Here is a 27,463-nt window from a genome sequence, read left to right as displayed (position 1 = left end):
ACGCAGTGGGTACTAGCTCCTCAGCTGCCCTCTTTACCCCTGTGAGCACCAATCATGCCTTTTGCGTTACTGAAGTTTCCTGAAAACCCGTGAGGTGAGGAATTCTGACTGCTGTTCTGGCTTTGGCTCAAAAGAAGCCATTAGCATTTAGCTTTCCTCACACCCCTCCTACCTGCTTGATTATCCTCACTTATCGCAGCCAGGGTTCAAATTGCTCCAGGTGGACAGGGATGCACACACAGCACAGGGCTGCCCTCTTGTGGTCAAGAAGAAAAGCCAGTCCACATTCCTTATCCCAACCCCTTGGGGAAAGATGATTTTGGAATTTAGAATTATTTCAGCTTTTAGAAAGTAAACATTGCAAAAACTGTAAAACCCCTATCGAAGGAACATCTCAAAACAAAACACTAATATTTCTGCAAGAAATATTCATAGTAAGAAAGATATATGATGATTATAAACAGCTTTGCATCAATCAATGTAGGTTCAGGTCAGGTATTGATGTCAAATGGGTTAAAACCATATTTTGGGAACTGAGAATCTGTACCTTCCTCTACTAGAGGAAAATATATTCAAGAGCCATATCTCAGCAATTCCATGGCAACACAGGGTTCTCTGTCCTTAAAAAGGCTTCCTACCTTGTCTTCTTTCCACCAAAGAAAGCTAGACAAAAAAGGTCGGAATTGGACTTGTTATTCATACATTTGCATTGATTTAAATACATTACATATACAATTTCTACAGTGCATTAGAAGAACAATACAGAGGCAGCAGCACTCTCACAGCCCAGCCTCCACTCCCTGACACTGGGAGATGGGACAATGGCTGGCAGAGGGCTGGGCCAGGCAGCTCCGTGAGGGCCACCCAAAAGCCTGCCCTGGCACTCAGGGCCCAGGCTCTCCCAAAGTCCACATTCAAGGCAACCTGAGTACAGGCTTCAAGGAGAACGGATGTGGGCCAGGAAAGGATGCCCCGCACTTTCACCTGCCAGGACTGGGACCAGCTCCCTCTTACATTGGACCCAATTTCCTTTGCATCCCAGAGCTGGTCTGGCTGAGGCAATGTGCACATCTCCTCGGTGGGAGAAGCAACCAGCCCTTTAGACCACTCAAGTCCTCTCCACCCCAGGTGGGGCAATTCAACAACACGTTTATAAACATGTCTGTGGAGAGCTAAACATACCCTGGTCCCCTCTGGCCTCTGGGAGCCCTGCTGCTCCCAAGTTCTCACAAACATGGTCCCCAAGGCCAAAGTCCAGGTCAGCTCCATGGGATTGTCAGGGCTGGGGCTGGCGGGGAGCAGTGCCTCTGTCCACAGGGCGTGCACACCCAGCTCCAGAGACTCTTCTGTTGGCGGGGTGGAAGCCCAGGATAAGCTGGCTCCTGGGGGCTGTATTGGAAGGGGACCAGCCTGGCCCAGCTGACGAGAGGGTTGCACACCTCCGCTCTGCTCTCTGCAATAGCGGGAGCTAGGGAAGCAGAGGGAACATGGCAACAGTCCCCACTCCTTTTCTTTGGTTGGTTTTCAAACCTTCAAGATAGTTTCTTTCCAAGGCTGACTGACCAATCGCAGGGTGCCAGAAACTTGAACCGTCCAGGGCTGCCCTATAGCCATGGGTGGCACCCTCTGCTCCCCACTGAGGCCATTCTTTGCTTTGGTGTAGAAAGGGCTCGGACAGCTGGTAAGGGGGAGAGCTGAGGGGAAAGAGACGTGGAAGCAAGAAGATGCACACTGGGCCAGGCAGGCACTGGGGACAGTGGGAATGTCTCTTTCCTTAGGGCCCCACCTTTCTCGAGAAGCCATAGAAAAATTGGCCTGGAACAAGAAGTCAGGAAGGAAAAGGAAGCTGCTAATTAGGAGGCAGAATACAAGTCTCATTGCCTCCACCCAGCAGCAGTGGTACCACAAAAAGAAACCCAAGGACTTAATATCCTGTCCTCTCATGAGCTAGACCCATCCTAGAACCCTCACCAAGAGACACTCCAGAACCCAGAACTGAACCTATCAAGTGAAAAGAGTTGAGAAAAAACATCAAAAACAACAGGAACAAATCAGAAGACTGGGAAAGTCTGTCATCTCTGGCTAGGGCCAAGGACCTAGTGAGCAAGGAGGGGGTAAGCCCACCCACAGACCATCACAGCTCCCAGCATATACTTAGTGGTATAGATCATGTTCCCATGCTGGGGAGGTAACTTCCTCCCTCCTGCCTTTGCCTGAGTGATAAACAACCTACAGTCCTGGCCTAGAGGGGCTGGGTCCCCAGTGGGGAAGGGAGCAGAGGTGATCTAGACAATCACTGTAAAACTGCTGGGAGTCCAAGAGCAGATGTCCCCTCAGTGTGAAAATCATGTCTGGAGTCAACCTATCACACCGGTGGGAGGAAGACGGAAAGAAGACTTGGCAAGACACAAAAGGGAAGTGTGGCTTCTGTCTGTCCCAGCACTGCAAGTCACCCAGCTGCCTTGGTTTGCACAGTAAGGAACTGTGAGACACCTGGATGTTTGGGTCCATGCACATTTAGGTCTGGATCAGGTTTTGCTATGAGAGGGTCTGGGATTCTACCTGGGTTTTGCTACTAGTACTGAAATTTGTATTTGTATTTTTTCTGATGCAGAATATAACAACGAATAGCAACAGAGCAGGGTGTCCAGGAGGGAAGGGACTTTCCCAGCCTGCCCCCAGGAGATGCTCCTTTCCCGGCATCCGGACGGCTTGCGTGGAGCGCCAGCCCTCCCCAGCACTCAGGAGGGCGCACAGCACACACAGTCCCTCTGCGCATGCTTCTCCCCAGGCCTGGGAAAGCTCGAGGGGGTGGTGAGCAGAGAGGGAGGGCTCTTAAGGGCACTGATCTCCACCGGCTTCTCTGGCTTTCTTGCAACCCGCTCCCCAGGCTTCTTCCCAGCCCAAGTCTCAGACAATATGCCTTTGTCTGCCTCTGGGGCTACCACCAGGAAAAGAACGGCTTCCGACTCTGAAAGCTCTGTGTGTAGGACTCGCTAGAAGATCGCTGGTGGGAACGGGCCGTCTCAACGATCACAGGTGGCATCTGGACGAGGTGCAGGGGACACTTGTTGTCTTTCAGGGCCTGGGTCAGATTTAGGATCTGCAGGGGGGAAATGAGATCAGTGAGAGCAGTGCCTAGGCATCCTGGTCTGCCTCTGAAGGGAGACCTGCAGGCAGAGTGCTCCTATAAATCAATACAAAAATAAACCATACACTAATGGAAAACTGTACCAATAGGCTGTTTACTCAAATAAGAATATAAGAGGACAATACACAGAAAATGGAAACCTCTCTACCTTTTTAAAAAATATAAATAAAAATACCTCCTCTTTTTCGCCTGTCTAGTTAGTAAAGATACAGAAGAAGATAACGACTCAGAGTTGGGGAATGTTCAGACCGTGGGACAGGTTTTCAGAAAGGCAAGTGGACCATAAAGGCTTACAAGTGGACAAGCCCTCTGACTCAGCAACTTCATTTTTAAGGATTAAGGGAACAATCATTGACATGCACAAAACACTTAAGTTTCAATCAATACAGTGCAGTATTGTTTATAACTGAAAATTATATAAATGCCCGAGAGTACGGGATCAGTCAATAATTTAAGGGATTAGAAACAAGCAATTAAAAAACATATTCTGCTGGCATGGAAAACTGATCACAATGTCTTGGACAGAAAAGAAAGGAGATAAGGAAACAGTATTAGTGTGACCCCCACCTTTATTTTCTAAAATCCTATTTTCTTATCTACAGAGGAGAAAAAGTCTTAAAAGGTTGGCAGTGATTATTTTTGGGTCAAGAAAGGTGACCTAGAGATAGAGTGATTTTAGTTTATCCTTATTTTCTGATTTTCCTACAAAGACTATGTATTTAAAAAACTAAAAGCCATTTCAGTTGATCTCTACCTCTCATGCTGTCATCTTTTTTTAATAAATTTTTACTTTAGAATAATTTTACACCTACAGAAAAGTTACAAAGATATATACCATTTACCCAAGTTCTCCTAATTTGATCATCTTCTATAACCACGGTACCTTTACTAACACTAGGAAATCAACATTGGAACATTAGTATTAACCACACTCCAGATTTGATTCGGATTTCACTAGCTTTTCCAGTACTGTTCTTTTTCATGTATTAACCACACTCCAGATTTGATTCGGATTTCACTAGCTTTTCCAGTACTGTTCTTTTTCTGTCCCATGATACCACAGTATGTTTGGCTCCTCACAAATTTTTGTCCGTATTTTACAGATATTTCAGACATGTGAACAGAGGAACACACTTCTTTTCCCTGTCACAATCAGTCACCACCGTGTATCTTCCTGGGTAGGAAAGAACAAAAGCTGAAGTGGTCCTACCACAGCCTTTAAACCACTGGATGCTGAAGATTTTCACAGCCAGGCCAGAGACACACGAGAGAGGTGGCTGGGCGGCTGCCCCCAGTCACACAGGCCTCGAGCCATAACGATCCTTGACCTACAAATGCTACCCTCAAGAGGCAGAGGTTCACCTGGAACAGAGGGCAGAAGTGGATGCTACCAGTAATGAGTTCCTTTTTAACTTCAATGTTTTGCTATTTATCAGCACCCTACACGGCTTCAAAGAGCCTTGAGTACAAGATCAGGGCAGAGAACTAAGAGGTTCAAACGGAATTAAAGTGCACCATGCCGGAGACCATCCAGCTTATGACACAGGATTTTACTACCTCTCTGGCTGGCTCTTCTTCGGTTTAGAAGCCACCTTTCAAGCACATTTAAGTTTTGGGGGTAAAATGTCAAACTGTCTACAACTTACTTCCAAAAGATTTGGCCAAATGCAAACATATAAAATCTATCTATCTAGGGAGAGAGACAAATTATAAAAGAGATGAAATTATATAGGTGTATAGATAATACTTAGATAATATTTAGAGAGATGAGATAAAGCAAACATGGCTAATTAAATGTAATGACTGGTGAATCTAGATGACTCCCCTCTTTCAATTTTACTGAGGTTTGAAATGTTCCTTATTTAAAAGTTGAAGAAAAATTTATAGCAGGTACATAATGCCAAAAAAGAAATACTGTCTTTGAAGATGTTATCTAAAGTAGCTTTCCCTCAGACCCTGCATTCTTTATCTAGCATCTGGTTAGAAGCCTTTATGGTGAGTGACAACCCTATCGCCCGAGTCCACCTCTCCTGGGTTCCCCATTCTTTCCCTTTGGCTCCAGGCCACTGTACAATCTACTCCATGATTGCGGCTCAGGTAGATAGAAGGTGGTGCATTCCTTTCACCCATGTGCTAAGAGGAGGAGCTAGACACTCATCCTGACAGTTTCAGAGGTAGGCACTCTAGGTTGTAAAATGCCACATGCTCTCAAAGGACATTAAGAGCACATGATGAAAAGAAAGCTAAAATGGCTCTCTCTCAACCCCCACCCCTCTGCCTTTTGCCACTCTAGACAATGGCCTTAACTAAATATAACAAGAGGAAAGTTGCTATGATGTTCGCAAGAGATTGGAAAGGGATTAGAGAAGACAGTACAATAGGGACAGAGGTACAGTCTATACAAACTAGAGAAGAAGCTTGTTCCTTTATGCTGAGTTTCACAACACCAGAGTATGTCATGTGGTTTTTAAGATTTTGAACAATTCTGCCAGTCTAACCGGGCCTTTACAGTATTTGGGAAATGTAGGAAGACTACATTATGGTATTCAGGCAGCTCTAATAACTACAGCTATTAAATCCTCTGTCTCTCCCATTTCTAGAGAAAATGGGTTCGGTAAGCTCAAGAGTTGCCCTTATCAGAAGCCTTTTGCTAAACGAAAGAAAGAGATTAACTGGATAATTATGACTGAGAAAAGCTTCCTGTCCTTCAAAGATGTGAGAAGCTGTATACAAAACCCTAATAAAATAGCTAACTCCTATTGAGTACTTCAATATACCAGCACTACTCCAACTGTTTCCAATCACTGATCTCATAATAACCTTATGAGATAGGTGCTGTTATTAATCCCATGTTACAGATGGAGAAACTAAAAGGAGAGATTAAGTAACTTGACTGAGACCTCATAGCTAATAAATGGCAGAGTCAGACTTCAAATCACACACCCTGACCAGTTTGTGCCCTAACTGCTAGGCTATTCCAGCTGTCTTTAAGACTTCAAAGTGATAAGCAGAATGTCAGTGTCCTTGAGCTTTGAGGAAATTTTCAAGCTATTCTTGGCTCTGCCATGGAAGATCAACAATGCCTTGGTGGTTTCCTTGGTTCTCTTTGAAGATGAAGGGGAGAAAGAAGAAATAATGTGGCTTGTAACTATAACAACAAAAATTATAACCATGATCAGCATCTGAGTGCTTACCATGTGCCAGGCATGGTTTTTACTAAACACTTGGTACACATAATCTTATGTCATTCTCTGACCAGCTCTGCAAAGAATGGTAACTGTCCTACTTTATAAAAAGGAAGCAGAAGCTCCTGCCCAAGGCCATGGTGCTGGGGAGTGGTGAAGCAGCAGTCTGACTCCAGAGCCTAGCTCTTAACCACCAGGGCTTACAGCTGCCTTGAGCAACTTGAGGACCCAGACCACCAGCTAAATCCACCAATGAACTATCAAGCAAGTGGCACAAAACCAAGAACATAGTAGGTGCTTCACCAAGTGCCTGATACCATGGAAGAGGTGGGAGATCTGGGACGGCTACCTTTCCTCTCAGGTGTTAAGACAGAGTCACCAGCATGGATGGCACAGACTAAAATGGGTGTGAGATACAACATTTACACACTCACTCAACATGAGCATGTGACCCTCTCAGAGAGACCCCGGGGATGACACCGGGAGGATGTCCCAGGCTTACCTGCCCCCGCATGACAGCAATCTGCTTATGGAACTGGCCCCTATCGAAACCAGGATCTTTCTGCAAAAGAAGGGCAGAAGGAGATACAAACTGCATGAATGCCTCAGAAGAACCCATTTCCCTCCCCCAACTAGAAACTTTCTAACAAAGAAAACCCTCAGGAGGCTTAGTGATGCTCACCCCAACCCCAATGACTCCCTGTTTCACAGACAGGAAAATAGCGAACAAGTAACCATCTTGTCCTCAGTTTCATGATTAACTCTGAAGAACTCCAGGCTCTGGGGCTCCATTTGAGAAGGAGAGTTCTGAAGACACACTGCAGCCACATGATGCACAGGACACAAACCGGTGTGATTCAGCCCAGCTGCCAACTGTTTTCAAACCAACCCAAACTAGGCCCTGCTGTCCACAGGGAGGAAACCTTGCTCTCCACTGGCTAACACAAGCCAAAGGGTGTTTCCATTCTATCTTGGCTTGTATCAGGACCAATTAGAAAAACCGCTGGCATTCTTTCTTCCATATGGTTTTAAGGCTAAGGTTCCCAGAGCTAACCTTGAAGAGTTCATACAGATCCTCCTCCAAGTCCTTGACGAAGTTAGGGTCTGATATCTTTGGAAGAATCAGATCTTTAATCTCCTGAGAGAACTGGACTTTTGCCTGGGGCAACCAGGCCCAGTAAAAAGGATCTGAAAAGAAAAGAAGTCAAAAGCAAAGCTGGTGTTGAAAAAGTCTCTGTCCAGCTATGTCCTCCACCTATAAGAGCAAGGGTAAAGTTGGATATTCCTCTTATTTGAAATACAACAGAAAATTAAAGGTACAGGGGTTGCTAACCCTAAAGGTTAAACAGTTAAGTGGAGAAACCAGGATTCAAACCCAGGTCTGCCTAATCCCTGAGCCTGTGCTCTTTCCCAGACATTATATGACTTTTCAAGATGCAAGCCTATCTAGAAGCAATTATCAATGTTTGCCACTGAAACATTGAGACGCTCCTTCTCAAAAGACAGACAGGTACTGCAAAGGGACTAGTGACCCCCTACTTGTATCTCTTTTTAAAGGTTTCTCAGTTATAATGGGGCCAAGGGTTGGTTTCCAGGATGTTGACAAGAAAGACAGAACAGGAACAGCAGCTTATATTTAGAAACACAAATAGAATAAATTACGGTAAGACAGTCTTCAGAAAGACTAAGAAAAATGCAACGCAGAGATGTGAAAACTCAGCTCTGTGCTTCTGATGGTAATAATGTATGGGAAAAAGGATACTAACAGCTTCCACTGTGGAGTAGTTGCCGTGTGCCAGCCACTGTACTCAGGTGCTGAGCTGCATTATTCCATTAGTCCTTAGAACAATCCTGTGATAGAGGTATTATTCTCTCCATTGCACAGATAGGAACACTGAGAAAGAGCAAGAAAAGAGCCAGACCACAGTGGTCCTGAGACTTACATGCCCTCCAGGAGTCAGGATGCTTCAAAGGGAAAGCCAGCCCATTATCTATGGCGGCCACCTTGATAACAGGCTCCTTCACCACCACCCAGTCTGTGTCCTGAAGAGCAAGGGAAGATTAAATATTTAGGGAGTCCCACCTTCCTCCAGCGCTTTAAAGTAGCAGCAAAGGCTCCCATCTCAACCTGCTCAGGCACCAGTCCTTACTCAATCTCTGAACTGGTTTCCAAATTGTTACCTGGACTTAATATACTTATGGCACTTTGATTTGGCTAATTCAAGGTTCTCAGAGTCCCTTTCTCTTCTTAGAAAAGGTACACTTCCTCAAAAGTTGTCACAGTCCTTGGTAACACAGGAAATGACAATAACAAAGGAGAACTATAAGCCATTCCTCCCAGGGAAAGGCAGTGAGAACCCTAAGAGTCCAAAAAAAAAAGGACAAAAAGTTGTGTCTGACTCTTTGCGACCTTATGGACTGTAGTCCGCCAGGCTCCTCTGTCCATGGGATCCTCTAGGCAAGAATACTGGAGTGGGTTGCCATGCCCTCCTCCAGGGAATCTTCCCATCCCAGGGATTGAACCCAGGTCTTCCACACTGCAGGTAGATTCTTTACTGTCTGAGCCAACAGGGAAAACCAAAAATACTGGCGTGGGTAGCCCATCCCTTCTCCAGGGGAGCTTCCCAACCCAGGAATTGAAGCGGGGTCTCCTGCACTGCAGGTGGATTCTTTACCAGCTGAGCTACCTAGGAAGCTCATTAAAAAAAAGAAGAAAAACCAGTTATATGTCAGTCAAGGTCCTTTCATGTGGACCTTGACTAAGTGGCCATATCACTGGTGGTGACATTTTCCAGCAAGATACAAGAACCATGGATGATAACAGCTGGCTGCACTTGCACAGCAGAATCTGTTCCTCTGCTTCACTGAGGCATTAAGAGGAAAAGGACAAGAGCTGAGTGCAGAGAGTGGAAGAGGCTGCCTGGGACCGTGCGTGTCAGACCCTCCCGTGACTGTGTACTTGGCTCCGTGCTCAGGTTAACTAGTGCCACCACAGAACAGGGCAGGTGGGCCCAGGATACCAGTACCAGAATCCTCTGGGATACCTTACTAAAAGTGTGAGATCCTCAGTGTTACCCGAGATCTAACGGAGGAAAGGCTTGTAGAATCTATACTGTTTTTAATAAGATCGTCAGATAATTCTGATGTACAGAATTTGAGAACCACTGACCTTACTGTGGGAAGCATTTTGCAGTATATATGTGCATCAAACCATCACAATGTACATCTTAAACTTGCACAGTATTATATATCAATTATATCTCAATAAAGCTGGAAGGGGAAAAAAAAACACTAAAAAGAATAAAGTCAATCTTACTCTCCTTCTCCAGGTGGCCTTCCTGCTAATTTTTAAAAATGCACAGGGGAAGTATGGTGGAATAGAAAAGCAATGAGACGGTAAAGAAAGTTGTAGGAAGCAGCTTTTTCTAAACTGACATTCTGTGGAATTGCAGGCTTGTGAGAAAAGCATTCCATGGTCAAAGGTTTAGAAATCACCAGGCCAAATGAACTCACCCAGCTGCACTAATGCATTAGTTCTCAGACCTTTACTATGCTCCCACACAATGCGAATCTTCAAAGAAGGCACAAAGAATGCAACAGGTTCCACATTTATTGAACTTTTCTTTGTTCTATCTCTATTAATATCAATCAGCAGGATATTCCTTAAAAAACATATTGAGGTGACAGAGGATGAGATGGTTGGATGGCTTCATGGATCCAATGGACGTGAGTTTGAGCAAACTCCAAGAGATAGTGAAGGGCAAGGAAGCCTGGTTGGTTACAGTCCATGGGGTCGCAAAGAGTCAGACATGACTTAGCAACTGAACGATGACTACCAAATCTTAACCTCAATTTTAAAGACATGTGCTATCCTGATTCCTCTGAACTTATGTATCACACTATTATGTGCTTCCATATTATGCATATACCCCACCTCATCCTCTCCTTCAAAAAAGATACAGATTAACCGCTTACCCGAGAGTTAGAACTATCCATTGGACAATCGTATTTGATCAGCCAGTTGTCATTGCCTCGATCTGTGAACAGAAATATGAAGTTAGTAGACAAAACTGGAGTGATTTTCGCATTCAGTAGTGGTGAAGTAGACATTCTGACACGTGGAAACCAATCATACTGTTAAGAACAACTATAAAAAATGGACAAAATGTTTTAAAATTTCTTGAAGGCACTGGAGATTTTATAAGACTCTTAAGAATTAGACTGTCATGATCTGGGCAAAAAAGACTCCAGAAAGGGGAGTCCACCCTCCGTGGCTTCTTTTTTCTTACAGCACCTGCTGCTGATTTGGAAAGAGGTGGTTACGAGGCTTAGAGGTAGAACAGTGTGCTAACAGCCCCAGGGAGCTAGTGAGACAAAACTGTGGCTTGGTGACTGATAAGGAGGAGGAAACCCTGATAGATCCATCATCCATGCTCTGCGTTGAAACCTAAAGGGCTAAACCTTGGAAGTAAGCAGAATTTCTTCTCAATACCTAAAATTAATGCGATGCTACGTTTCTGATGACCCCAGCAGCTTACCAGAGGTAAACATCTTCCAGACAGGATTGATACCAACACCCTTGACCTCCAAATAATTCTACAGTTTTTGATATGCAGTATCTGACACTTAAAAATAATAAGGTATACAAAGAGACAAGAAGACACACAAAAAAAGAAAACAACAGAAAATTCAAATAAATATATAGGGGCACCAAATAAAGATACAGGCTCTGAAGTGTTCAAGATAAAATCCTTAATACGTTTAAGAAATAAGAGTATCAGCAGAAAACAGTAATCTATAAAAAAGAATCAAATAGAAATTCAGGAAATGAAAAATATAGTTACCACATGGACAACTTCCTTCTCCACAGAAGCCATGGGAGCACAAAGATTAATTAAATGTATTTTAAAAATACTGCTGAAAGAAAATAATTGCCAATCTCAAATTCTATGTATAGTAAAAATATCCTTCAAAATGAAGCTGAAATAAAGACATTTTCAGACAAACAAAACAGAAAATTTGTCATCACCAGACTAGTACCTCAAAATAACAAAAGTTATATGTGAAAAACCCAGAACAAACATTATATTCAACAGTGAAAGATTAAAAGTTCCTGCTCTAAGATCTAGAGCAAAGGAAAAATGGCTAATATTACCACTTCTATTCAACACAGTATTGAAAGAACAGAGCAATAATGCAAGAAAAGAAAGAAAAGGCATCTGCATTGGAAATGAAAGGTAAAATTATCTCCATAGATGATATGTTCTTATGCAGAAAACCCTAAAGTTTCTACAAAAAACTGTTAGATCTAATAAATAAACTCAGCGAAAGTCAGGATCAGGATACCAAGTCAACCACAAAAATCAGCTGCATTTCTACTCAATAACAATGAACAATTCAAAATGGAAATTAAGAAACAAACCCATTTATGATATCATCAAAAAGAATAAAACACTTAGGAATTAGTTTACTAAGGAGGTAAAAGACTTGTATAATGAACACTATACAACATTGCTAAAAGAAATTAAAGAGACATAAATAAATGGAAAGACACCCCATGTTCACAGATTGGAAGATTTAATATTGTTAAGACAGCAATATTACTGGAAGTGAACTAATCTAGAGATTAAATGCAATTGTATAAAAATCCCAATGATGTTTTTTGCAGAAACAGAAAAACCTATCCTAAAATTCATCTGAAATCTCAAGGGACCGCCAAAGAGTCAAAACAATCCAGAAAAAGAGTAAAACTGGAGGAATCACATTTCCTCCAAAACTTACAAACTGATTCCAAAACTTACTACAAAACTATAGTAATCAAACAGTGTAGTACTGACACAGAGACAGACCAATGGACTAGATTACAGAATTCAGAAATAAACCTTTGCATATATAACCAAACAAAGTTTGACAAGGATGGGATGACCATCAGCAGGCTACAGTCCACACAGTCTCAGAGAGTTGGACACAACTGAAGTGACTTAGCACGTATGGAAAAAGCACATGAAAAGATGTTCAACATCACTAGTCATTAGGAAAATGCAAATCAAAACTACAATGAGATACTACTTCATACCTATTAGTATTAGGATGGCTACTATATACATATATAAAGTATATATATTTTATAGTATATATTTATATATAGACTCAGAAAATAACAAATGATGGTGAAAATGTGGAAAAACAGGAACTCTCATGCACTGCTCTTGGGAATGTAAAACGATGCAGCTGTAAAATGTTTTCTATACTATGGAAAACAGTATAGCGGTTCCTCAAAAAAATCTAAACACAGAACTACCATTATGATATAGCAATTTTACTTCTGAGTACACACTCAAAAGAACTGAAAGCAGGGTTTCAAAGATATTTGTACACCCATGTTCACAGCAGATTTATTCACAATAGCTAAAATGTGGAAGCAACCCAAGTGTCTGTCTACAGATGAATGGATGAGTGAAATGAGGCATATACACACAATAGACTATTATTCAACCTTAAAAAGGAAAGAAATTCTGACACATCCTACAGTATGAAAGAACTCTGAGGCTATTATGCTAAGTGACTAAGCCAGTCACAGGATGAAAATACTGTGTGAGTCCACTTGAATGCATGCATGCTAAGTCACTTCAGTCGTGTTCGACTCTTTGAGACCCCATGGACTGTAGCCTGACAGGTTTCTCTGTCCATGGGATTCTCCAGGCAAGAGTACTAGAATGGATTGCCATGTCTTCCTCCAGGGGACCTTCCTGACCCAGGGATCGAACTAGTGCCTCTTACATCTCCTGCACTGGCAGGCAGGCTCTTTACCACTAGTGCCACCTGGGAAGATATGAGCCCACTTAGATGTGGTACTTAAAGACAAAACTGCCCAGTACTAGGCCAGGCTACCACGAATGACTAGGGATCAAGGATGAGAGCACTCTTTGTGCTGCTTTAGAAGAGGCAAAGTGTCTTCTGTATGAGATTGGGAGAGAGGCAAAGATGAAACCTAAGTACTCACCGCCTCCGATAACTACACATGATGTGCCTAGACAAAGCTGGTCTAGAAAAAGTATTTTCAGCACCCTCTCCAATGTGTATAACCCTTCTGTCTTATGCAAAACTCATCCTGACATGGTACTCTGATACCAAGCTCTGCAAGCAAGCCTCCATGTCTGCCCTGTGGCTCACGGCAGCCAGGCACAGGCCACAGGTCCACCCAGAGCTGCTCACCAGTGTTGCGGATGATGTAGTCCAGTACCACCAACCGCTCAAACTGCAGGAGCAGCTGCCTGTTAGTGTTCTCAGGAAGGGGTTCTGCTTCAAAACGCCGTAGCCAGTAGTCTGCATCTTTGTAGCTTTCAACAAAGAGCTGGAATGAACCAACCTGCAACCAAAAAGGAAGAATAGAAGAAGTATTTCCCTACAGCCCAAGTCCAAAGATCCCAGGAGTAAGCCAGGTACCCACTAAGGCCCTATAGAGTTTATATTAGAAAAGGGTTGTGACAGTATTGCTCATCCAAATTCAAAAGGTGAAGTTAAATGGTCCAGAGGAGTAAAGTAAGAAAGTTATAGTCTCTATTCTCTGGAAAATTACTCCTCAAATCTTAGGCCCTTGACAGAAATGAGTAAGACTGGTGCCTCAGGGCAGGCTATTCAAGTGTCCGAAGGGGAGTCTGCAGACACCTTATTTCACCACTTGGATGGTTATGCCATTATAAACACCACCTTTGATGAGCCACCCAGGTGCAGTCTATACCTTTGGTGGTAGCCCAATGCGGTTAAACCGCTGTCCAACTTTTGGCACTTTCTCCAACGCAAGCCGCTTGCCTCTGGACTTCACTCGGTCAATGGCACTATAGTTGAAGGTCTCACTGGCCAGGTACACTACCTACAATGGAAATAGAAGAGATACCAAGGTTAGAATGAAGTTTAAGGAACTATACCCGTATGGCAGAGAATAATAGCTAAATGCTCACCAGTACTGTTCCTCTTCTGCATATGGAAAGGATGCATTTCTCAGCACTTCTAACTGGTAGGAGAGAGCATGTGACTAGTTCAGGCCAATGCAATGTTGACAAAGTGATGTATGCACATTACTTTCAGGCCTGGCCCCCAAATTTCCCATGATCCTTAGTTCACATTTCCCAGTATGTGCAGCTGGAAGAAATGAAGGGCTCTGAGATGGTAAAACCACATCATGGAAGGATCCAAGATCTCTTGTGGCTATATAAAGTGACGTGGATCTAGGAGAGCTGCCTAACTGGCATGGATCTTGATGTGAGCAAGAAATAAACACCTATCGTCTCAACCACTGCAATTCAGGGGTTGTTATAGCATCTAGAATGAATTATGCTGACAGGACAGCTAGCTCCTGGGTTAGGAGAAGATGGTCCAGGGTCTATTTTCTCTCTAGATAAAAATAAATTGCACTTTATTCCATACCTTTTTATTTCCTGTTGAATTTTATACTGTGTGCACAAATTTACATTTAAAAATTAAACAAACGTTAAAAATGGTTTTAATTTTTAGACTATATCTGGAATACTAAGCAGGAAACTAGTAATAACATCTGCCTCTGAGGAAGGAAACCAAGTGGCTGGAAGACAGGGGTGGAAGAGAAGCTGCATTACTCTTCTTTGTTTAGGTATGTGGGTGTGCTCAGCCATGTCCAACTCTTTGTGACCCCATGGACTGTAGCCCACCAGGCTCTTCTGTCTACGGGATTTCCCAGGCAAGATTACTAGAGTGAGTTGCCATTTCTTTCTCCAGGGGAACTTCCTGACCCAGGGATCAAACCCAAGTCTCTTAGGTCTCCTGCACTGCAGGCAAATGCTTAACTGTTGAGCCATGAGAGTGGGTTTTTTAAAAAATCTATTATGCCTTCTAATTTTTGCACTAGATGCACGCATTACCTTTAAAAAAAAAATTTTTAATGGGCCACCAATATTATGCTTGATTGTCAAACTGCAGTGATACCACTGTAATTCATAATCCATTTGGACATCCGTTATCACACTTAACCACACTATCTCATGATAATCCATATCTAACTTGTTTTTTAAAACTAATGAAATGTGGGGTGGATGAAAACATCTTAGTTACATTAGCATCCTGAATACAAAACAGTGCCTGGCATATGCCTATTTATTAAGTGAATGAATGAATGAGTTACAAGCTTCTTTTAGATAGCACTGAGTTTTAGTATATAAATACCAAAAATAAAATTTATAAGAAAATTCTTTCTTTTCCTAAGCCTTGTAAAATTCATTACAAGTAACTAGTTATTTTGCCCTTGAACCTTAGAGATAGCATAAAGTAATTCCCTTCCTCCCATCCATCCATCCAGTTTTAACAGGGTACCTAAAACAGATGTGCCAAGATGTATTACAAGTTAGCACTTCCTACCTTACAAATCTGGAAACATGGCACAAGAACAAATAGGGAAAAAGGCTTTCTTAAGACTACCTTGCCAGTTTCTATGACGAAAACCCTGTTCTCAAGACATATACCACACTTTCCCTCATCAGATTTATTTTTGATCAATTTTTGTAACGAACCACTCTTTCCCTATGACTAATGAAACTCTCATAACCTGAAACCTTGTAGGAACAGAGAGCAGAGATAGTGATCAAGTGAGAATTAGAGCCTTATTATTTGAAGCTCTAGCACAACGTAAGCCCTGTTTCCATAGTGACAGATACTGTGATCAACTGGATAGAATGCTGTCACAAGGGTGGGGAGGCAGGAAAGAGAGAGATCTCTTACTATTCTCCAGCAGCCATTATGTTAAGCTTGCAAATATATGTTAAGCTTGCAAAGTTCTGTCTCATCTCAGTCTCATGGAAGACAAGGTTTTTTGTTGCTGACTTTTTGATGCAAAAGATCCTTAGGCCTCATTTAGGTTCTCTAACAGGAAAAGAGGAAGACTAGAGATGGGGACGAACAGGATTATGGGGCGTGGCATTAATGATTAGAACAGTCATAAAAATAGCACAGGCAAAAATGTATGGAGTGTTTACACTGTGCCAGGTGCTGGGCTACATATTCCACATGGATTATCTTGTGTAATATCAATGGCCACCCTATCAAGTAGGAACTCTTTATTTTTTAACTTATTATTTTGGCTGCACTGAGTCTTCGCTGCTGTGCTTGGGCTTTGTCTGTTGTAGTGAGTAAGGACGACTCTTCCTCGCAGTGCTTGGACTTCTTATCGCAGTGGCTTCTCTTGTTGCAAAGCACAGGCTCTAGGGTGCATGGGCTTCAGCAGTTGTGGCATACAGGTTCAGCAGCGGTGGCTTACAGACTCTAGAATGCAGGCTCAGAAGTTGTGGCACGTGGGCCTCATTGCTCCGCAGTATGTGGAGTCTTCCCAGACCAAGGATTAAACCCACATCCCCTGCACAGGCAGGTGGATCCCATCCACTGCGCCACCAGGGAAGTCCAAGGAGGAACTCTTTATATACCTATTTTTATAGTGAGGAAACCGAAAGGGAGAGAATGCGGGAGTGTCTTAACTCACTTGCCCAAGGGTTACTCAATAAAGAGCTGCAGCACCAGAATTTGAACTCGATCCCTGATTCTTAGGCACTGCACTGAGAAGTACAGGCAAAACAGACAGGCATGGGGTCTGGGGGGTCTGCGACTTACCCAGCAAAGGAAGGAGATTACAGTGATGAGCAAGGAGTACTGAGAAGGATTTCTAGAGTCTAGGAGGGGCCTGCTGGGAGGATTTCAGGTTAGGCAGGAGATCTTAGGAGCATTCATCATATACGATGTTCAGTGTGCTGTTTCACTCTATGCACACAGAGAGAATGAAAGCGCGAAGGGAAGGAATGCACTACACAAGGCCAGGCAGTGACGTAGATGTCAGATGGGAGCTACAAGCCGGGAACTACAATCAAATATATCAAACATTCACTCCACTGTCCTGAGGTTGGGGGATCTCTGTCACTGTTCTTTTTGCATGGTTTGATATCTATTCACTGATTCAACTGGTATTTAAGGAACACTTACTAGAAGTATGGTATTTTGCTAGGTGCTGAGAATGAGAAAAGGAAATTTAAAGAAGTTTTCCCTGATTTCTACTTCCTTACAAACTAGTTGGCTTATTTGAAGTTTTTTGGCAAAGGAGCAGACATAGTTAAACATCCACAACTATCACATTTTCTTGTAACATACCCTGGGAAAACAGGAAAAAACAGATTTGAAGGGAAGCTCCTGTCTACTGATTAGGCTCTTTGCCCACAGTCTGCTGTCTAAACCTGCAAAGAAAACCTCAAACAGGTGCTTTTAATCTAGTTCCTGTGGGTCAAATGGTAGATTTCAATTGGTCTATGAACCATCCTCTTGAAATTATAGATAGTAATTGCAAATATGTATATTTTTTGTGGGAACAAAATTTACAGCTTTTATCCAATTTTCAAAGACAATTTTTATCCAATTTTCAAAGACCCAGACAGAGATACAAAGATGGCCCTGCAGCCATAGTGCATCAGACCAGAGTTCCACCTTAAGTTGTTACTAAATCTCAGGGAGTAGTATATTAAATGCGTGATGATGTGCCCTTAGATGTTCATATGCTGACCAGAAGATTTCTTCCCCTTGGAAGGTATCATGAGACACCCTGTAGCAGAGTGGTTCTTAACCCAGTATCAGTAAACTTTCTGAAACTGTTATAATCAATTCTATATTTAAGTATGTTTTTGAAAAGAGGTGGGAGGTATGGTCCAGATCCTGCATTAGAACTTCAGCTAAGTCTTATAACACATATAAGGTATGTACAAATCCATTCTAAGTGTGGATTTGCCTAGATCTGGGAACCCGATTTTGTAATGTTCAGACAAGCACCAAAATCCATAGCATAAAGATGGGTGAGGAGAATTCCTTGTCAGTTCCCTGTAGGTGTTCAGGCCAGACCTTTACACTAACCTTCAGCCAACCCTAGAGTCCTACTTGCCAGATCTCACATCAGTGCTTAGCTGACAATCAGCTAATCCATTGTAGACTATATCTAAATCCTGGAATGGCTCAGAAATCTCAGAGTGAGCTACAAAAGTAGCTAGGTTTCTAACCAGCTTGCGGTTACCTGGGATCCAAAGGCCCAGGGAGCCCATACATATGCATCAGAAGGGAACCTCCTGAAATTGTATGCAAAAAATTTATGTGTATCCTTCTCAGGACAGCTTCCATCAGATGATCAAACCATAAGCCTGCACATACCACTCCCCACCTAAAAAAAAAAAAAAGGCTGAGAACCCTAGACTCGGGGCACCAATAGCCCTTCACTGGATCTAGCAGTCCCACTAACATGCAGCCAGGGCTTAGGCCCAGGAAAGCTCTGGCCAGGCAGAAAGGCAACGGGAAGACAGGTCACTGGCCTTTGTGCGGGGCACGATGTTGAGTTCCAGCTTTTGGTCCACCAGGCTGGCCCCCGCCTCTGAGAGGTAGCCCTGGTTGAGGACAAGGCAGTCGCGGCCAAAGCAGCAGGGGCAGCACAGCTTTTGCAGCCACTTGGTCCACTTGGGATTAAGTTGCCCATACGGCTCTTCATTCTTGGGTTTGAAAACTGCGATGATCTTCTAGAGACAAAAGGAAAAGGGTGTTAAAGGCAAGCTCATGCCAGTGGCTCACAGACCAGGTCGGCAAGACTCTGGAAGGAAATGAGAGGGCACAGGCAGACAACCCCTGTGGACAGTTAGACACTTCCCTTGTAAGGGAAGACACCAGCTCACATGCGCAGCTGAGAAAAACGCTGCCAGACAGGGCCATGGCCAAAGAAGATGCCAATCTGGTATCGACAGTACAACAGATTTTAACACCATCAAACCCCAATTTCTAAGGTACATTAATAGTCACTGTTGCTCTGCATCAATTAAGGAAAGTAGCAACTGAAAGGAAATCAGTAAGGTATTATGGAATGAGGTTAAGAAAATTCTTTTATCAATGGCTGACTTCCTCTATCAGCCTTACTACCCCCACCCATCTTAAAATAACAAGTTTAGGAATGACAAATTAAGTAAGCAAAGGAAGAGAAAGATCACAGCAGGAAAGAGTCTTCTACCTGGTTAGAATGGGTTCTTTTAAGTAATTCTGATAGGCAAGAGACCAGGACATGAGAAGCCACAAAGATTAAGATCCACCTTCTCTAGCAGACAATAACTTAATCCTCAAAGATCCTCAGACATGTGGGATGCTGCTGCAATCTAGAATCTAAGGCCTTCCCTCCTGAAGGCTTTCCTTCCCAAGCCAATTAGCCCCCTTAGGTTGTTTTATATTTATCTCATTCCCTCCAGTTCCCAAACTGATACTTTCAAAGAAAGAAAAGTAAAGTAAATATGCTATTCAAGTAATTCATCTTAATATCATATGACTCTCCCTCTCCCCTCAGCCCACAGCCAACACAAGCTAGTCTGGGTCATAAGACATTCTCCTGTGGGTGTCATTTCCTGAATGGCCAGTCACAGCAAAAAACATACATCCATCTGCCTGCATTATGTAAGTACTCATATTAGGAACTGGCGAGGCATATGTCTGAAACAATAACTGGTCAATCTTGAGGGCAGTCCCTTCAAGAAGCCTTGCAAGAAGGCAAGAGAAAAGAAGCACAAAAGAAATCAATTGATTCTTAAAGATAAACTTATTCACTGGAAAAAGTCAAATGCCAGAACTATATCATTATCCAAAGTGGCTAGGAAGAGGCCTCTTTTGGCAATCTTCCTCTCTGTCTCCACACCCCTGGAACCCTGGGCTCTGAATCACATAGCAGCAGTAGTAACTGGCTCAGCTAGCAGAGAATGACTTTTGACTCCACCGGAACTCTCTGGAACCTGGGCAGTGAAACCACAGGACAACTTGAGGCCCATCCCAGAACCCACCAGTCGGTTCGTTGAAGTACAATGTGGAGTTCAGCAAGCTGGTCCCCAGTGAAGGGAAACCAAGACTATTAGCGGAGCTGAAAAATACCAGGACTGAGGCTTAGATACTTCCACTTAAAAAAAGCAGAACTTGGGAATTCCCTGTTGGTCCAGTGGTTAGGACTCCAAACTTCCACTATGGGAAGCACAGGTTTGATTGCTATTCCTAAGATCCCTCAAGTCGCATGATCCCTCAGCCAAAAAGAGAGCAGAACTTGAAGGCCAAGATTGCAGCCAAGCATCATTTATAGACCAACCTCTCTAACTTCTCAATTTCCTTCCACCAAAAGGAGAATCAGAAAGCATTTCATGGACTCTAAAAGCATTAGTCATCATGATTCTCTCAGTGTAACAAGGGTTTCATTAAATAATAATGTCTGGCATGCACAAATAGGGGAATAGTGGGGGGCAGGAAGGATGGAGGAACAGAAGGACATTCAGACAGAAGGGGGACAAGTCCCTTTCAGGACTAAGCATTGCTTCAGTTCACCTAGTTGGCGCAATACAGCGTATCGGCACTCTGTGGGTTTCCTAGAGAGACACATAAAGCAGTGTCTGGCCTAATTTCCAAAGCTAATGTTAACTTCACATAATCAACTGTTTGTTACTGAAGACTCAAGAATATTCTCCCAATTCATAAAAAACAAACTCTAAAACCACCCACCATTATTTGGTTGAGAAAGAAAAAAAATACTGCCTAATTCATTTCACCATATTCTCTCTTCTTTAATAAACTTTCAATTTCTTTTTACAAGCAGCAGAAAGCTTCAGTTTGATGTCAGTATTTTAAAAGACACCCTCCCTTAACACCCACTTACTAAAATCCCTTTTAACGAAGGGGTTAACATGCAGGTAGCTCAAGTAGCAGTAATGCATGAAGTTGAGGATAAAAACAGCAGTGCACAAGAAAGCAATGGGGCTTGGCTGGGGCCAGACCCACAATTACTGAAACCTGAAACCCAAAGGGTTTTCTGAATCTATCCAGCAGCTCCAAGCAGCAGTGTACTAGACTATACTAAAATCTAAGACAACTCAAGTACATCACTCATATAGTGAAATATGCAGAAATAACACGAAAGTTTTGTGTTTTTTTTTTAAGTTTGGTAAATACAAAGTGGATGGTTCTCAAACTTTCAGGATTCCTTTAAACTTTTAAAAACTATTAAAGACCCCCAAAGCTTTTGTTTACAAGGGTAAAATCTATATTTGCTGTTATTAGAACTTAAAACTAAAATGTCAAAAATATTTAATTCACCTAATCATAAAAACAGGCCAATTACATGTTAACATATGTGGCATGTTTTTTTGAAAAAGAACTATATTTTAAAAAACAATTTTTAGTGAGAAGACTGGTATTGTTTTGCATTTTTGCAAATCTCTAATGTTTAGCTCAATAGAAGAAAACTGTATTCTCACATCTTCTTTAATATTCAATCTGTTTCAATATCACACATCATGCAACCTCTTGAAATCTCTGCTATACACTCATAAGGAAATGAGAGTGAAAAAGGTAAGTCTGTATTCTGTAGAGGCTGGATGGAAACAACACTTTTTGACTTAACTATTTAGGTAGAGAAGCCTGATTTACATGTTAACTCTTACAAAAGAGAGGATGGACTACTCCAAACATTTGAGACTCTGAAAGAAGATGGGATCCAAATATAATGTAATAAAAGAGATTCAGCCTGTATTTATTTTCCTGTTTACTGCTATCAATCCAACCTGCCTCACTGATTATAACTTGGGGCTTGGGACAGCTCCCTATAACAGATAACATGTGTGCTGATGATGCTTAAAAATCTCCAAACTACATCTATGTATGGTATATAAACATGACTGCATCTTAACATTTTAGTAATAAAAAAGTTACTCTGGGGGCTTCCCTAGTAGCTCAGTGGTAAAGAATCCGCCTGCCAATGCAGGAAACAATGGATCCGATCCCTGGTCTGGGAAGAGTCCACATGCTTCAGAGCAACCAAGCCCATGCACTACAACTGCTAAGCCTGTACTCTAGAACCCACATGCTACAACTACTGAAGCCCTAACCCTAGAACCCGTGCCCTGCAACAAGAGAAGCCATCACAATGAGAAGTCTGTGCACTACAATGAAGAGCAGCCCCCACTCACCACAACTAGAGAAAAGACTGTACAGCAGCAAAGACCTAGCACAGCCAAATAAATTAAAAAATATATATATTATTTTTTTTTTAAAGTTACTCTGAGATCCTTATTCTTTATTTGGCTATTAGTGTCATTCTCAACCAAACGTAAGGACATCAAAATTTCCTGGAAGACACAGGTGGCTGGAAGAAACACATTCGATATTACAATATAAATTTATATTTGAAAAATGGAAAATAATACTGTACTATTTTCAAGACAAACTCTTGGTGAAGAAAGTATTTTTAAAAGACTGAAAAGTACTAATATAAGGCCAAGCTCCTAGAACATGTGAGAAGTATCTATAGAACTGCTTTGCAAATACCACTTAGAATTGTCTAATGAATTACTATCCTAAATAGGAATGGATCCTCTTAGAATTACACTACTTTTGCTTTATTCAATGCCATGTATCCAAGAAAGCCTAATCCAGAGGTCAGTTGGCATGTAACTTAAAAAAGAAGCAAAACACTCTGAATTCCTGCTAAGCACCAGGAACTAGGCCAGGGGCTTTCATATGTGGTATCTCATTTATTTGTCCAAATAAACTAGTCAGTCATATGCTGTTCTGTGATCTGGTAATATGAATGCTTAGTATTACTAGCCACTCAAAACAGAAAATGCTCAAAAAATACTTTTGTGAGCAGCCTGACACCTGAAACACAAGGATGTAGGTGAGGAGGGTAACCTGAGCATTCTACCATGACTCCTGATCCAGCATTTTCCATCTTACTATTTCAGGTCCATACTTGTTCATTCTGAGGAAGAAACCATTCTCAACCGGGAAATGAAATCAGGGCTGTTATCTTCAAGAACCTTTCAGATTGTCCAGCTCCAAAAGTACCTGTGGCAGAAACTGCTGGTTCCGCCAATCTCTGTTCCCTCTTATTCCTCGGGCACAGGCCCCTGATTTTTAGCTGGACAAAATAAAGACTATAGTTCCCAGTCACTAACGAAGCTCAGTTCTGGACAACGGGATATAAGGAGAACAGTCCAGTGCAACTTCTCAGAAATGTCTTACAGGAAGAGGGTATTCTCTTTCTCCTCCTCTCCTCCTTCCAACTGGCTGAAAAGCAGACAAGACGTCTGTAGTCTGAGCATCCATCCTGGTTCACGAAGTGGAAGCCACATGCTAGGGATGGCTGACCAGCTGGACGTATGGATGCATACTGTTTATACTGTCTCCCCGATAAAGGAAAATGCCATGCCAGCTCTAAGTAGTCTGTAGACTTCTTTCATGAGAGTCAAATGTACTTTTATTTAAGTTATTATTATTTAAATATTTCTGTCACACACAGCCAAATTTAGTCCTAACCAATATGGCAGCTGAAAAGAGAAACCAGAGATTCAGATGACTAACTCTGAGGTAGCAGGACATGGTAGTCAGAAGCATGAACTCTGACGCCAGTCTGCCTGGGTCTGAAACCTGCCTTCCATTTAATAGCTTTGAGACTCTGGGCAAATTAGCTGTACTGTGTGTCTCAGTGTCATCATCTGTGGGGACAATGATAGTACTTACCTCAGAAGGTATTGTATTAAATGAATTATTATTTGTAAAGCACTTTATTTTTTTTTAATGTATTATTTTTATCTGGGTATGTGTGCTCAGTCACTCAGTAGTGTCTGACTCTTTGTGACCACATGGACTGTAGCCTGCCAAGCTTCTCTATCCATGGGACATTGCAGGCAAGAACACTGGAGTGGGCTGCCATTTCCTTCTCCAGGGGATCTTCCCGACCCAGGGACCAAAAGTCTCCTGCATTGCAGGCGGCTTCTTTACCACTGAGCCATTGGGGAAGCCCTGTGAAGCACATTAAGAGTACCTGGCATACAGTAAATACTATCTAAGTATTTCTAAATAAAATACACACATTTTGAGCGGGCTAAAGATGACAAAATTAACTACAGTTAGTTTGTAGTCTAGTATAACCCACCACAGCATTTAGGAAGTGATCCTCTGCTCTGAACCACATTTTCCTCAGTGGGAACAGACTGGTTACACTAATAAGTTTTGCTTGGTCATATGTATTTTGACTTCCCCTCTAAGAAAGGACAGTGGCCAGAAAATTTGGGAGATTAAGATCCTGCAAATCACCAGGAAACATATCCATAGTCCTACTCTCCATGGCCTCTGTACTAAGGTGGTAGTACTTTACCTGCCAGGTAGAACTGAGAGATCACATTACTCCCACCTGTCAGAGCATCAGATCACTTCTCTGCTGACCCAACACAATTTCAGTGTTACAAAGCAGCTGTAACAGTGTCATGAGAGAAAAACAAAAATCTTCCTCCTGCTGTTGTACCTAACAAAGATAATCTTAGCCCCTTCAGCCAACAAGCTAGCAACAAAATAAAAACCATTCATATCTTAGATTTCAGTCTGGTTCCTAAATAAAAAATGATGAACATCTCCCTAACATTTAAACCCAAGGACACCCTATCTTTCTTTTCTTCTAGAACTGATGGTTCCTGTTTGAGCTTTCGATTTAACACACTACTCCCTTATCTGAGAGATCTGGAAAAACCTAACTACTCTCAAAGCTTTTTCCCATCTCAGTTTATGTCAACTGAGTTGATGGTGGAAATTCTCTCTGGTCCTTGGTGATAATTCCAGGACATCTGGGAGAATAACTGAATCCAACATGAACCTAACCAAGAGCTACAAGTCACAGCGCATCCTGGCCATTCAGCACTCCTGTCAAAAGAGCACACCACCAATCTCAAGAGTTCACATAAGAGAGATGTAGGGAAAATGTGAGGGAACTCTGATCCCCATCATTTTAATAATAGTATATTTTTCCATTAAGTCATTCTGGTCCACCTGAGAACATTAACATAGAAGACTTGAAAGGGTTTTTCCAGTGGTCATATATGGATGTGAGAGTTGGACTATAAAGAAAGCTGAGTGCCGAAGAATTGATGCTTTTGAACTGTGGTGTTGGAGAAGACTCTTGAGAGTCCCTTGGACTGCAAGAAGATCCAACCAGTCCATCCTGAAGGAGATCAGTCCTGGGTGTTCACTGGAAGGACTGATGCTGAAGCTGAAACTCCAGTACTTTGGCCACCTGATGCGAAGAGTTGACTCATTGGAAAAGACCCTGATGCTGGGAGGGACTGGGGGCAGGAGGAGAAGGGGATGACAGAGGATGAGATGGCTGGATGGCATCACTGACTCGATGGTCATGAGTATGAGTAAACTCCGGGAGCTGGTGATGGACAGGGAGGCTTGGCATGCTGCAATTCATGGGGTCGCAAAGAGTCGGACACGACTGAGCAACTGAACTGAACTGAACTGAACTGAATATTTCAAAGACATCTCTAGTTTGATTTGTTGGTGGGCTCTTTAGTCGCTAAGTTGTCTCTGACTCTTTTGCAACTCTATGGACTACAGCCCATCAGGATCCTCTGACACGGGACTCTTCAGTCAAGAATACTGAAGTGGCTTGCCATTTCCTCCTTCAGGGGACCTTCCCAGAAATCAGGGATGGAACCGGCGTCCCCTGCATTGGCAGGCAGATTCTCTACCACTGAGCCACCACGGAAACCCTAATCAAAAGAATGAATGTCACTTTTCAGCTGCCCTCCTCACTCCATGTCCCAACTCATCCTCATCTCCCTTTAAACACATACAAGGGACAAAATGAAGGTGAGATAAACACTAGTCCTGGATGAGAAATGAAAGTAAAAGGTAACTGACAGTCCCATGTTTTTCAAATTTTACATTCTAAACTGAGGAATAAAAAAGGATTTGAACAATTTCTCAGAAGTGAGCAATAACCAGGACAGATGAAACTGATGAGTCCAGTCAATCAGCAACATCTGCCAATAGGAGACCTGGGTCGGTGGCAGAATACATCCCCACAACAGAGAAAGCTGGAAGGGAACCATCAGCGCCCCTGATGGGTCACCGGTCCTCCAGGATGAACAGTGACAACACTGATTCGGTCCAAAAAGAAAGGACGGGCTTAAAGCTCAAATCAGTAAGTAGCTGAACTAATGTCTGTAGTTTAAAGCTAAGGAACCTACTAGAAAGCAGCATCTCCCTGCACGTCTCTAACCAGAGGCCAACTGCCCCACCACACCGCAGGGCCCCTCGCCTATATCTGGTCAATTTCCTCTTTTCATTTTCCGCTTACTCCTCCCCTACCAAATAAGTTCTGATTTATTTCTTCATTCCGCAAAGCTTCTCCATCTCCAGTTCTCAGGGGCATTCCAAAATCCTGCCCACGAAGCTCCGCACTGTAGTTTTTTCCTTTCGCAGCCTTTCAAAACCCCTTCTTGCTCTGACTGTGCGAAGCCTCAAACTCCCACGGACAGGTCCACCCTCCCCGAAGACGGCGGCCGCAGTCCCCAGCCCGCTCTCACCCCCTGAGGGTCCTTGACGAAGTAGCTTCCGCTGGAACCCTGATAGATGCGCTCGGGGAAGATGCCACGCTCGATGGCCAACTCGGCCTGCCGCACCACCGCCTCAAACTCCGGGTCCTCCGGAAACTCGTTCCGCTCGCGGTGGGCCTGCGCGGCGTGCGCCGCCGCCGCGGCCTGGGCCGCCAGGGCTTGGGCCTGCGCCGCCACGGTTTGGGTTTGACCCTGGGCCGCCGCGCCCCGGGCCCGATCCAGCAGAGGCTGCCGCTCCCGGTCGTGGCCTGGCGAGCCCGGCGGAGAGGGGACCGGGCCGGCCGCCGCCGCAACGCGGACCGCGCCCCCCGGCACCTGCGGAAAGTGAGCGCTCGAGCCGGACGGGAAGGTATAGTCCGGAGGTTGCGCCCGCTCGGGGGACACGAGTGGGCTCGTCTCGTCCATCCCTCAGGCCGCGGGCTCCGGGACCCGGTGCGCTCCACACAGCTGAGTTCCTGCCCCGGACCAATCCGCGAAACTCTCAACCCTCTCCCGACCAACCAGGTCCCGGTGCCTCCTTGACCCCGCCCCTACCTTCCCTGTTTACTTGGCGACGAGTAGGCACGACCCCTCGCGCGCAGACTGTATCCAATCAGAAACAACGCCTACGCAATCCCGTCCTCCGCACTTTATGCCCGTCACCTTCTCTGAAGATTGCGCATGCTCCAGGAGCA

At 43.4% G+C, this 27,463-nt stretch overlaps 1 protein-coding gene across 1 annotated transcript; it reads right to left on the bottom strand.

The window, feature by feature from the left end:
- Positions 1-679: 679 nt before the first annotated feature.
- On the bottom strand, positions 680-27,305 carry PI4K2A (phosphatidylinositol 4-kinase type 2 alpha). The gene is made up of 9 exons (XM_020883500.2): positions 26,760-27,305; positions 18,699-18,899; positions 14,078-14,209; positions 13,552-13,705; positions 10,312-10,373; positions 8,280-8,379; positions 7,391-7,524; positions 6,839-6,898; positions 680-3,103 (listed from the first exon to the last, which is right to left on the bottom strand). Exons 1-9 carry the CDS (start codon positions 27,192-27,194, stop codon positions 2,942-2,944), a joined length of 1,440 nt encoding a protein of 479 aa, XP_020739159.1. The 5' UTR covers positions 27,195-27,305; the 3' UTR covers positions 680-2,941.
- Positions 27,306-27,463: the final 158 nt, after the last annotated feature.

Source organism: Odocoileus virginianus, chromosome 7 (assembly GCF_023699985.2).
Source record: "Odocoileus virginianus isolate 20LAN1187 ecotype Illinois chromosome 7, Ovbor_1.2, whole genome shotgun sequence".
Taxonomy (NCBI): domain Eukaryota; kingdom Metazoa; phylum Chordata; class Mammalia; order Artiodactyla; family Cervidae; genus Odocoileus; species Odocoileus virginianus.
Note: the sequence above shows the minus strand (reverse complement) of the source record. Positions and strands in the feature narration are given on the sequence as shown.